At 35.3% G+C, this 13,073-nt stretch overlaps 2 protein-coding genes across 2 annotated transcripts; one reads left to right on the top strand and one right to left on the bottom strand.

Annotated features, from left to right (window-relative positions):
* Positions 1 to 261: 261 nt before the first annotated feature.
* On the top strand, positions 262 to 2,430 carry LOC145072238 (Haloacid dehalogenase-like hydrolase (HAD) superfamily protein). The gene is made up of 6 exons (XM_079018633.1): positions 262 to 687; positions 840 to 946; positions 1,268 to 1,376; positions 1,449 to 1,610; positions 1,897 to 2,070; positions 2,190 to 2,430. The coding sequence occupies exons 1-6, from the start codon at positions 418 to 420 to the stop codon at positions 2,217 to 2,219; spliced, it is 852 nt and encodes a 283-aa protein (XP_078874759.1). The 5' UTR covers positions 262 to 417; the 3' UTR covers positions 2,220 to 2,430.
* Positions 2,431 to 2,855: 425 nt separating this feature from the next.
* On the bottom strand, positions 2,856 to 6,393 carry LOC145072237 (phosphatidylinositol 4-phosphate 5-kinase 6-like). Its single transcript, XM_079018632.1, has 8 exons — positions 4,887 to 6,393; positions 4,626 to 4,793; positions 4,353 to 4,518; positions 4,142 to 4,258; positions 3,853 to 4,046; positions 3,652 to 3,755; positions 3,484 to 3,550; positions 2,856 to 3,388 (listed from the first exon to the last, which is right to left on the bottom strand). Exons 1-8 carry the CDS (start codon positions 5,996 to 5,998, stop codon positions 3,112 to 3,114), a joined length of 2,205 nt encoding a protein of 734 aa, XP_078874758.1. The 5' UTR covers positions 5,999 to 6,393; the 3' UTR covers positions 2,856 to 3,111.
* Positions 6,394 to 13,073: the final 6,680 nt, after the last annotated feature.

The raw sequence follows: 13,073 nt of genomic DNA, 5'->3' as shown, positions 1-13,073 counted from the left end.
CCACGGAATCACCCTGGGGAGTATACGACTTTGATGTGGAAGGGCAGATGGTGGTAAGGTGGAGGGAAACTAGGAGCCCTCTCGTGTATAAAGTAAAGTCTTGTCATTATTTAAATTTTAAACTTTCAATACCTTGTTAATTGTTATGTACTACAAAAAATAAAAAATAAAATTGTGGGGTATAATGGTTAAAAATCGCAATCACAAAGGGGTCAACGGTCATTTATGCAACAGTTATTCACCTATCTCTCCTCCTTTCTAAACCACAGCTCCATTTAACTTGAATCAAAGCGAACAAAAAAATTAGGCCAAGAACCAAATTGCATCTCTTGGAAATCATCTTCATACCCACGATCAATTTCTACGCCGTGATGTCTGAACTCAAATGAAGCTCGGTGAATATTAATTAACCCTCTAATGGCGTCTCGCATGACAACATTCACTCGCCTCTTCTCCTCTAATGGCGTTGTATCAACGAATCGCGTAACCACGTTTTTGGGTTTGGGTTCGGGGTACAGCTCGTACTCTTCGGCAGTGGCTTCCCTTGAATCAGAGGCGGATTCTCGGTTATTCGGTTTGAAAGATTACGAAAATTACAGAAAAACGCTCCATGGTGGAATCACTCATAAAGCACTGTTGGTGGACGCCGTTGGCACCCTCGTTATCCCTTCTCAGCCCATGGCTCAGGTCAGTCTCCGTGTGTATCATCCGAAATTCAAATTCGTAGGATCGATGTGTCGATTTAATTGATAATTTGCTCGATTCTCGTTATTTTTTTGGGAAACCGTTAATTTGTTCTTCATTTTACGAGGATCCACTGAATTTGGTTGTAATTGTAGATTTATAGGCAGATTGGGGAGAAATACGGAGTGGAATTTAGTGAAGATGAGATTCTGAAGAGATACAGGAGAGCATATGAGCAACCATGGGGCAGATCTCGTCTCAGGTAACCTTTTAGCATTTATTGATTTCTGTACATTTACTAAATTTGCATTTTGATGCTAAAAGTTTATTTAATAGTTAAAACCGTCAATGGAAAAATTATTTACTGATCAAATGAGCCCAAAACTATGAGATAAGATTTTGTTGATTCTCGTAAACCATCAAGAATTAATGGCGATGGCTCTTGATTTAATGAAGCAACAAGATTCAACGGAGTAAAATATAGAATGAAATCAGTGTAAAGAAATTAAACAACCCAATTTCTGTTAAGCATTTAATGCTCAAGATGGAAGTGATAGACTTACTTTGCTTCACAAACACACAGATACGTAGATGATGGAAGACCTTTCTGGCAACATATAGTTAGTTCATCAACAGGCTGTTCTAACTCTCAATACTTCGAGGAGCTTTATAATTATTACACCACTGAAAAGGTACATTTCATTTTATCATATACATACACACTGCAATTATACATCTAACAATGATTTGTTTCTCATCAAAAGGCATGGCATCTCTGTGATCCAAATGCTGAGAAGGTGTTCAAAGCTCTGAAAAAAGCCGGTGTAAAATTGGCAATTGTTTCGAACTTTGACACACGTTTAAGACCTCTTCTGCGTGCCCTAAAATGTGATCACTGGTTCGATGCCTTGGCTGTTTCAGCTGAAGTAAGTGACATATTTAATTAACTTCTGTTGGTGGTGGGCCCCATTTGTTACACAGGATAGGACTAGACAAACTTTGTAGGACTATCTTTAATGATAGGGACAGAGAGTTCCAATTTTTGTCCCATTGACATCAGTCGGTGCAATCAGTCTGTGTCCACGTCCCAATGCAGGCAAAACACAGTATAATATGTTCTGTCTTGTCTTGTCCTGTCTGTTCCAGTCCAGTCCTCCATACCAAACGGGGTCTTAATGAACTGAGATATTAATAATGGCTTTTGTTCTATAGGTTGCAGCAGAGAAACCAAATCCTATGATATTTCTAAAAGCATGTGAGTTATTAGGGGTAGAACCGGAAGATGCCGTCCACGTAGGCGATGACCGTAGAAACGATATATGGGGTGCCCGAGATGCGGGCTGTGATGCTTGGCTTTGGGGAAGCGATGTCCATTCCTTTAAGGAGGTATGTAACAAAATGTCAATTTTATTCTTGTATTTTATGGTTATTTAGTTCTTAACGACTTATATATAAAATCAAACATTATAATACGTATGTATGAAATGGTTTATTTGCTAATGTAGATTGCTGAAAGGATAGGTGTTGAAGTCTAAATGAAACCGAAGCTTTTTGGTTTTGAAGAAATAACGTGGCTGTTGTAAAATAGGGTTTTTGGTATCGAAATATAATGATGTATCATATTGTTCTATGGGTATGGTATAATTGGTCTGTTGTGTTATACCATATTTATAAGTCTGTATGAACATGATGCAACTGTTGTATTCGATCCTTTTTTTAATATATATTTTCTGTAGTTTTTTGATATGGGCATGAGGGAAGTACTACTTGGCATTGTGTATGAAACTAGTGAGATTTATAATAAATACTATTTTCTATAATTTGGAAAAGTAAATGAAACATTGACTAAATTACATAAATCGTCCATGTAGGTTGGGGTAAATTGCACGTCTTGGCGTGACCCTTTTGACCTGTGTTAATTTCGTCGTGTTTGAGATCAAACTCAATTTATACAAGTATGCACTTGACACGAGCTGACTTGCATTAGATCACAATTTGATCCTTTGGTATTATAAATTCCAATCACACCAAAATGAGTGATGACACTAAATTAAGTTGACAACAATCATGGTGTGCCATGGTTGGTGTCAATGTCAATAGACACACCATATTGTACAACATGTGCAAGTGTAGTAGCGTCTTGGCTCAAAGAACGTGGCAAATTATTCCTTGCAAAGTCATTTAATTTATTTCTACACCAAAAATTCACATGTACATAATTGTTTCCGAAAAAAATACTGAATTGTTCATGAAATGGATTGTACAACAAACAAGTACTTAGATGGCAACACATTGTACACTATAGAAACTAAAGAAGCTACTTAATTCTACATGGTACTCCTTCTGCCTGCCTTGGGTAAGTACGTAATATGATTTAGAGAAATAGACAAGACGTATATCTGTACAAAGATTCTTAATTTTTCCTTTCTATTGATCATCTTCCTTGAAAATCGTGAGTATAAAATCATGAAAACGTTTGGCATATTGTCGGGGATCAACAGCTGATATTGAGGTAGGGTCGTAATGCATGGACTTGTAAGCATGCTCGAGTTTCTTGGTAATGTCATAGTCTTGAAGTATGTCTATGATTCCGAAAAACATTACAACATCATAACACTCCCCGGTTGCTTCCCCTATCAGTTCTGTCTCTATCGTCCTCTCCATCTTTTCAATTCGTGCTTGCATGCCAATTCCCAACTGGTGTCTGCAATTATACACGGAATTAAGCAAACTCAATGTGCAAACCTAAATCTATTACTTAAACTAACATGTTAATTTAAATAAAACCAATTGTTTTACCCAGATGGGTCTGAAAGAAGTTTGTCCATATCAGCCACAGAATATGAGTCCTCTACTGTGCCATCACCTGCAAATTAAACAAGTTGAAAGATATATGATAATTAAACAAACATGATATGGAGCTCCAAACCCGAATTCTATTGAAGTGAAAAGGAGAAGAGTGATTACCAACAGGTGTTAAGTGCGACGGTTCTCTGAAGTGAAGACCAACCAAGAGACTATAATCCATTATTCTCTCCTGCTCCAGGAAATCACTGTCCTTCTCTATTTGCCTGTACATACATTTTATCAATGATATCTATCCATGAACAAATTCTAAAACTTTTTAAAATTTTAACAATGGCGCATTAATTTTGTTGTATTTCGTACCTTCTGAATTCTTCGTTCCATGTTTTTGGTAATCGGAAAAAGTACTTGAGATCAAGATCTTTAAGTATAGTGGTTGCCTCTATTTCCGACTCGGGCTTATCCGTAAGGCGACCAAGGGAAGACCCTTTTAAGTCGAAGCGTCTATGAATGGTGTGATTCGTGCAGAAAAGATTTCCCATAATAATGAAACGTACCTACGTTATTTAACTTATTATTAATAATATATTTCAACACCTAATATATAGCATCCCAAGATATAAGTCATTGACTCATTGGTGTTGGATCATACCTTCCTTTGAGCAGCACCAGTTAACCTCACACAATGCAGTCCAAAGAATTTTGTCAATAAAGTGTTTTCGTATTGTCGGAAATGATTGAAGTAAGCAGAAAGCATCCTTAGAATCACCTAATTAATTAATGATCCACATTTGTTAATTAATCCAAAAATGGAAGTGAAAGTTGATCAACATTGTTCATCTTATTGGAAATACGAATCTCACTTTGACTTCAGCTTTTTTGATGGTCTTGATCATGTACCGATCATCATAACTCAGGTAGAAGAAGCTTCCACTCTTCCCTGGTGAGGAGAGCTCTCGAAGGGAATCATTCCCACACATAGATAGCATATATTCAGCTGCATCTACCTTAAACAACATCCTTAATGTCCTATACGAGTACATATATAACATCGAAATGATATGTTTATGTCTGGATATATATATACAAAAGGAAAATTTAAGTAAAAAGAAGTAAAATTATTTATTGTACGTTACCTGAAGACCAATGGGCAGTAATCCTTCCATTTGAATTCACAAGATTGGTGTGGAGGGGTGTATTTGGATCCCTCTGGTGGGAATCTCGTCCATACCTTCTCCTTTGGATTGAAAGCTGATGGCTTTAAGTCTAATGAGGGAGTGGGACCCGGTCTTCCTACCGAATGCCTACATGCAACATCATTTTCATCAGATTAATCCAAACCATGAAAGGCTGAAAAGAGGAAATAAATAATAAAGCACAAGACTTCAAAATATAACCTGATTCCTAGTTGCAAATTGAGCATCAGTTCATAGTTCTTATGTCCTTTGGATATGATATCTCCTTGTTTCTTTACGACTTTGGGGATTTGTATTGGACTTGCTTCTACTGACGAATTACTAGGTGATGGTGATGAAAATGACGTATCATCTCTTGCCTTTAAATTTGCTTCTTCAACAGTACTCACATCGAAGCTGCTTCCATCAATGGACATTCGTCTGGACCTAGGTGCAGTGTCACTAGTACTAGCAGTGCTACTGCTGCCCTTTGTCGATCTCCAAACTGCTAGTTTCTTGTGAGATGGCAAGATCGGGACCTTATCAAGAGGACATATTTCACATTCCTTAAGATCAACTTCATAAACTTGTTCTTGAGACCAGTCTTTATGTTCATCTTTAGAATTATCATCAGATGGATGATAATCACCATTTTGCTCTGCAGCATCCTTACTCCAATTACCTTCATAAAAACTCCCATCAGCCCACTTGAATCTCCCATGCCCACTCGGTATGCCATCATCCCATAACCCCTCAAACGTGTTCCCGTTACTCCAAACCAGTTTTCCCATTCCAGACATCATTCCATTCTTCCATTCTCCATCGTAGCAATTCCCATCTTTCCATTGATACTTACCATTTCCTTCTTGTAACCCTCCACACCATTCCCCATCATATATATCCCCATTAGTGTATTCCTTCACCCCATGTCCATGTTTCAAGTTCATAACCCATGACCCTTTATAAGTATCTCCATTTGGCCCTGTATAGATCCCTTCTCCATCCATATACCCGCTTTTAAATTCGCCTTGATAGTTGGCTCCTGAAGGCCAACTGAAGGTGCCTTTTCCCATGGTTTTTCCACGATACCAGTCTCCCACATACATGCATCCATCGGTCCACCAGTATTTGCCAAAACCATGAGGAAAGTTATCCAACCAGTGACCTGTGTAGTAATCTCCGTTTGGGAGATAACGTTCAGCATGAAACACCTCTCCTGCAGCATGAATCTCATCTTCTTCATCCATGTTTGCAACGGGGGATGAACTGAAGATATTGCTAGCTTGTCGTCTTGCAGCGTGTGTTTTCCTCACGGTTGCCTCCCATGCCTTCATGTCGCGCAGATGTAAATGTAAGGACGATCATGAATTTATAAATTTAATTTGTTCCTAGACTTTTTGTCGGTTTCAATGTTTATGCATAAAAAAATTAAACATCCCTTCTTGGATTTGATTGTTTCTTTACACAATAATTATCAACGTACTGATCATGACAATGTAGTTGTTTGCACCTGGTTTCTGCCATTGTAATTAACGACATGCAACGTCGGAAATGGCTTCTCCAGTTCTTTCTCTATCTTGATTCGTCCCTTTTTTCGTGTTCTTGATCCTTCTCCTCTTTGTTCCCTCTCTCCGCTCAGATCAATCCCTCCTATGTTTCTGCTATGTAAATCAGAGGTCATCAAACCTCAGGGGAAATTCCTGTTTTTTTGTTCAATTTTGGTGTTTAATTTTGTGATCGGAGATTAATGTCTTGCTGTTAGATTAAGAAAAGATGTAAAATAATAAAATAATAAAATGGGGAGTTAATGGTCATATTGGTCTGAAACAACAAAACTTGCATGAGTCAATTAATTTGCACAATGAATTTAAGATACTCACGGTACATGTGGAGGGATGTGCACAAACTGTTGCACTTTTAAATGCATGGACATACTCACATACGTTCAGAATTACTATCTCACCCTTTTATAAATATCCCTATACTTAATCTCTTTAATAAATAAATTTTTTTTTTCAACTTGTCACGTTCTGTCAAATGTCATTTTATGGTTATTTTGAATTAATTTTTTCCATATGTTATTTTTTGATTTTTTCTATTAATGAACTTACCTTTTAATTTCAAAATTCACAAAGTTATAGCTCATTCGTTTCTTTTATTAATTTAAATTATTTGTTTAAATTTAGATAAAAAACATTTCCATTATAATAATTCATTACTTTTTTCTTATTTTCTTATAAATTTAAAGCTCTCAAACAAGGTTGTCAAGATCGGAATCCTACCTAGGATCGTTTTTGGGTTTGCAAGATCGGGATCGAGATCCTAAGATCCCACAAAATATAATATAATTTTAATTTATAATATTTAATCATGAAAAATATTTCAAACATTTAATTTTTCGTTCAAAAATTATAAGAACTTCAAAATATTAGTCATAAGTCACAATAAAAAATGATAAATGATAGATTGGTAAAGGGTAAAAGATATAAAGTGGTAACAAAAATTCATTTGCAAAAAAAAAAAGAAAAAAAAATCAAAGGAAGGTAGGATCGGATCGGATCTCGATCCTACGATCCTACCTACGATCTTACGATCCTACCTGCGATCCTACCCCAAATACGATTCTGTTACGATCCGGATCGTTTTTCACACCTAGGATCAGGATCGCGATTTTGACAACCATGCTCTCAAAGTTAACCTTTATATTTAACTTTTTTTTTTTTTAAATTAACACATGTAATAGATGAGTCTCACAATTAGTTAAAGTTATAATGTGTGAACACTACCAACGAGAAATTTTTTTAAAAAAATAATCAAATTATAGCTTAATTATTGAGCAATGATAATAAAAAAATTAATTATTAATAATATATATATGTTTTGTCATTGATTTCATAATAATATAATGATTAATTGAAAATTTAAGTAATGATCTCTTTAATTAAATTTAATCGATTGAAATTTAAAAAATTATGATATTAACAGTATTAGTATGACTTTTATCAAGAGAATTGTTTCTTTCTCCTAACATTATTACTATTGTATAGTTTTATATTATTGCGAATTATATTTTACGTTTGTAAATATGATAAATAATAACGACTACCATATCAACACATATTATGAAAATATTCATCCCCATAAATAAGTATACCGATGATGACAACATATCTATAACAACAAATAAACAATTTAAACCCTAAACAATATACATTATCGTAAACAAGGAGATCTCATATTTACAACTCAAAACGATACAACTTATCGAAAAAACAAAGATCTCAAGTACTCTTGCAATTGATTAGAACTTAAACATACAATCAGATAGAAAAAAAAGTTTTCTTCATATCTTGACATGGATTATTAATTTGCAACATAAATACATTTTTATGTTCGCTTGATGTAGAACCATATTTGAACACTTTTAAGACAATATCAAATTATTTTATCCCTTTCTTAAATAATCTCAAGATGTTTTCTTCAATTTAGTTCCTGCCTTCATTATTGCTTCAAATTCGTCATAGCTAATTTTTCCACCCTAAAACCATAAAGTTAACAAATTAAATAGATAAAAGAAAAATTTCTTCCATCTTAAAACAATAAAGTTACCGGATTAAATAAATAAAAGAAGACATAAATGTAAATAAATGCACAAAATTGAATAAAAACAAACTTTATGTGTGTTTTTGTGTGTTGAGACTCTTTCATCATGCATCTGTGCAATATTAGAAATATACAAAATTCAACCAATTATCTCTGTCCGTGTATATATCTATGTGTGTGTATGGCGCTCTCTCTCTTTCTATCTATATATATATATATATATATATATATATATATATATATATATATATATATATATATATATATATATATATATATATATATATATATATATATATATATATATATGTGTGTGTGTATGTATATGTGTGTGTTGAGAAACAAAGAGCAAGAAAACTGGTTGTTAACTCTTCCTTTACAACCATGTCAACTTTTCTAATGAAAAAAACAAGACATTAATGTTAAATTTGAAGATAAATTAAAGAACATATTGATTCTAGAACCTGTTCGGTACTCTATATAAATTCTTTATTTTTGGAAGTAGGACAATGTAATAAAAAAAGAGGTTGTTGTAATAGAAAGAAAATTGGAAATAGGTTGATATAAACAATCGTTGTTCCTTTAAAAATGGAAGGATGAGGCACATACATGCATTTATAAGGAAAACAATTGATAAAATACATTTACTATGATAAAGCATGTTGCTTTTAGGTAACTTTTCATAGTAAGTTTACTATGAATAGGAATATTGAGAACGTAACTTTTGACATTAACGCTTTGTTCCCGAGTTCTACTTAAGAAGAGAAATGGGAGGATACGGAGGGAAAGTGAGAGGTGTCGAAAGAAAATCGTGTTCTCGAGTTTCATTAATGGAAGGAAAGTGAGGGGAGGGGAAGGATTTTGTAGTCATATTTTCCTTCCAAATTGGGTGGATTTGGGAAGAAAGTGAGGGGAAGAAAAATTTTAAGTTTTATTTTCTTTTTCCTCCTAACTCAGGAACACAAAAACTAAATAATTTCCTCTCCTTTCCTTTCATTTCCTTCGAACTCGGGAAGACAAAATATTGAATATTTTCCTTCACCTCCCTTTCTTTCAGTCAAAATTTTTCTTCCCTTTCTTTTAATGAATTTACAAAAAAACTCGGGAACAAGGCGTAAGAGTGTGTTTGGCAAAAGTAGCTGTTAGCTGGAAGCGGGTAGCGGTTATCTGGTATCAGGTAGCTGGTAGCGTGTAGCAGGTAGTTGGTAGTTGGTAGTCAGAAGCTGTAGCTTTTATTTGTTATATGTATGTTTGGAAAAAGTAGCTGGAAGCTTTTGAAATATATAAAATTACATAAAAGGACAATTGATTAAAAATATATAAATATATAAATATATTTTTAAGGGTAATTATGGAAATTGATTTCAAAAGCCCAGGAGCGTTTTGCTAAACGTTACATGAAGTAGCTTTTAGAATCGGAACGTTTTGTTAAAACTAAAAGTTAAACGCTCCTACTGCCAAACGAAGTTTTTTGTTTAAATTAGAGCGTTTTATCTTAAAGCTAGAAGCTAGAAGCTCTCAAACGCTTCCAAAAGCTCCGTGCCAAACACGCCCTAAATTTCAATCTACTTTAAGAATTTAAGCCTTTTTTGTCATTTAAAAGTACAATGCTATGTTAGGTGAAGTCGATTAATTTTCATAGCCTAAATAGCAATGTACTTTAGAAGTACAATGTTATAACTGGATGCAAGCATTTAATAACCTTAAAGAATACTATATTTTAATGAAAATTTATTAAAGTAAATTAATAGTGGTGTCAATTTAGCTTTGTTGATATAATATGTTTGAAACAAAAAAAATAGATATTTTATTAGTTGCTTCAAAGGCAAAACTAACAGAAATGCAAAGGTAAAAGATAAAGAGGCAACCCTAAATAATCAACACAACATAGATGATATACAATTTTTAACACTAATGAAAAGACCCCATTTTTGGCTACTGAACATATTAAATAAGCAAAGTAAATAGATTGAGAGGAAGAGGAATAGGACCCATATGAAATATATGGTAAAGGTGTGTTGGGAAAGCGGTGATATGGAAAAATGGAGAAGATGGCCGGCATAGTGGAGGGGAGTGGCGGTGGACGTTGGTGTGCTGAAAAGGTTGCATTTTCCTGCTTCCAGCTTTCGAGCATGTATTTTACGCTACATAACATATATTAAACATAATAAGTACCTTTTGTTCTATAATAAACATAAATATAGCTAAAAATATTAAGATATGATGTAAAAAATATATATATATATATATATATAGATATGCATATATCAACCATAAACGATTACCCTGCTTTTGGTGTACTATGTAGATGCCCATATAATGGGTACAAAGGTTGTGTAGTGTGTCGGAAAAATACTAATTCTATTAGACTTACTACATTAAAGAAACAAAGTTATGTTGGTCATAGGCGCTATCTTCTATGTGACTGTAACGACCCAATTTTCACAGCCAAAAATTTCATTTTTAATTAAACATTTTGCAAAACATTTGAAAATAAACAACATTCGTTCATATCGTTTCTTAAAACATATTACGTGTCTGAAAACCAAAACATGGAATCAACCATAGTGTCAGAGTACAAATCCCATAACAATCTCATAGTGCGGAAAAACAAGGGGTGTGTATAAGTACCTTTTGTTCTATAATAAACATAAATATAGCTAAAAATATTAAGATATGATGTAAAAAATATATATATATATATATATATATATATATATATATATATATATATATATATATATATATATAGATATGCATATATCAACCATAAACGATTACCCTGCTTTTGGTGTACTATGTAGATGCCCATATAATGGGTACAAAGGTTGTGTAGTGTGTCGGAAAAATACTAATTCTATTAGACTTACTACATTAAAGAAACAAAGTTATGTTGGTCATAGGCGCTATCTTCTATGTGACTGTAACGACCCAATTTTCACAGCCAAAAATTTCATTTTTAATTAAACATTTTGCAAAACATTTGAAAATAAACAACATTCGTTCATATCGTTTCTTAAAACATATTACGTGTCTGAAAACCAAAACATGGAATCAACCATAGTGTCAGAGTACAAATCCCAGAATAATCTCATAGTGCGGAAAAACAAGGGGTGTGTATGATGTGCCGCTACCGTGCCAGCTCCTTCCACTTCGCTGAAGAGGTACCTGAAACCAAAACTCTAAACTGTAAGCACGAAGCTTAGTGAGTTCCCCCATAATACCACATACCATACAATCATATAATGAACAACTAGGAGATACGAGCCTCGCCCACACTCATGGAGATACGGGCCTCGCCCATACTCCGCTAACTGGGAGGTACAAGCCTCGCCCACACTCCGCTATCTAGGAGATACGGGCCTCGCCCACACTCCACTACTAAACCATAACATACAAGTATCACACAGACAACGAGCATAACAATTCTACCACGCTAGCATATATCATCATTAGACTCAACTAAGAGATACGGGCACTGCCCACACTCCGATACTATCATATCGTCTATACAGGCCGGCCTTGGTGCCTTAGACCCATTCCTACTGGAAGGAAACTCACCTCGAAAAGTAGCTACCAAAAGTCTAACTGCTGGACGTCTGACTGCTGCACCGGTAATCCTCCGGCTACAAATCCATAAACATAGATTAGCCTCTCATAAATACCCTTAGATCAAATGACTGACCCACCCCTGGTCCAAGGTCAACTCCTTGGTCAAAGTCAACTCCTTGGTCAAAGTCAACTTCCAGTTGGACTGGACTCGCCGAGTCATGGCACAGACTCGTCGAGTCCTCCTCCTACTAGCCTGGTCCTACACACAAAGTCCCTCTTCCCACTCACTGAGTCACCCTCAACTCACTACTTGGGATTATAGAACCGACTCGCGATCCGACTCGCCGAGTCCAAAAACAACTCGCCGAGTCTCCACGAGCAAACCTCCCACTCGCTTCCAAATCATCATCAGAGCATCCTTTGTGAGGATTTGGGTTTTTGGGACTATTGCTACACGTTAAATTGCTAATTCCACGTGTAGATACGAAGGGTTTGACCTTCAGCACTTAAACCCCTCTTACTCAGTAACGGTTCATATGACTCAACGAGTTTGAAGAACAACTTGGCGAGTCCAGAGTTCCAAGCAATATTCATAGGACTCGCCGAGTTGTTCATCTAACTCGCTGAGTCTAAGGCCACCTTCATAGAACTCGCCGAGTCCCTTCGACCCATTTCCCATACATACCAAATCTGAGACATGCAACGCTTCCAAACCATAGATCTATGTTCCTAGGGCATGCTTATCACGTAAAGTTGCAAACTTTACGTGCATGCATGGCCCTATAAGCTCCAAAAGGCAAAACCAAGCTCTTAATGAGGTCATACACTCAATAAGGACCTTAACCACTTCAACCACATAAACTTTATACTTCTAATACATCCATAAGGTCTAGATCTGAAGTCCTTTCAGAACATAGAGCACAAATACATGGAGTTTGAGGTTTTAGGGCTTGAAAACCACTAATTTGGGACAAAAAGGGGATCTAATGAACTAGTGATCAAGGTAAGAACTTTTCTACATGAATGGAAGCTTCTCTGAGTGAAGATTCCGGATCTACCTCCTTTCCTTGCACACTTCAACCGCTTCCTTCTTCTTCTAAGCTCCAAACCTTCTTCACAAAGCCAAGAACACTCTTAAGAACAATATAGGGGCTAGAATTTCGCTCTACAGCTCTCTGGAAGTGTTAGGGACAAAGGAGGCCAAGTTACAGCGTTTAAATAGGGTGCAAACACCCGGATTAGGGTTTTTGCCCA

The sequence above is a fragment of the Lactuca serriola genome, chromosome 9 (genome assembly GCF_051521515.1).
Source record: "Lactuca serriola cultivar US96UC23 chromosome 9, Lser_US96UC23_V15, whole genome shotgun sequence".
NCBI lineage: Eukaryota > Viridiplantae > Streptophyta > Magnoliopsida > Asterales > Asteraceae > Lactuca > Lactuca serriola.
This window is presented reverse-complemented; position numbering and strand designations above follow the sequence as displayed.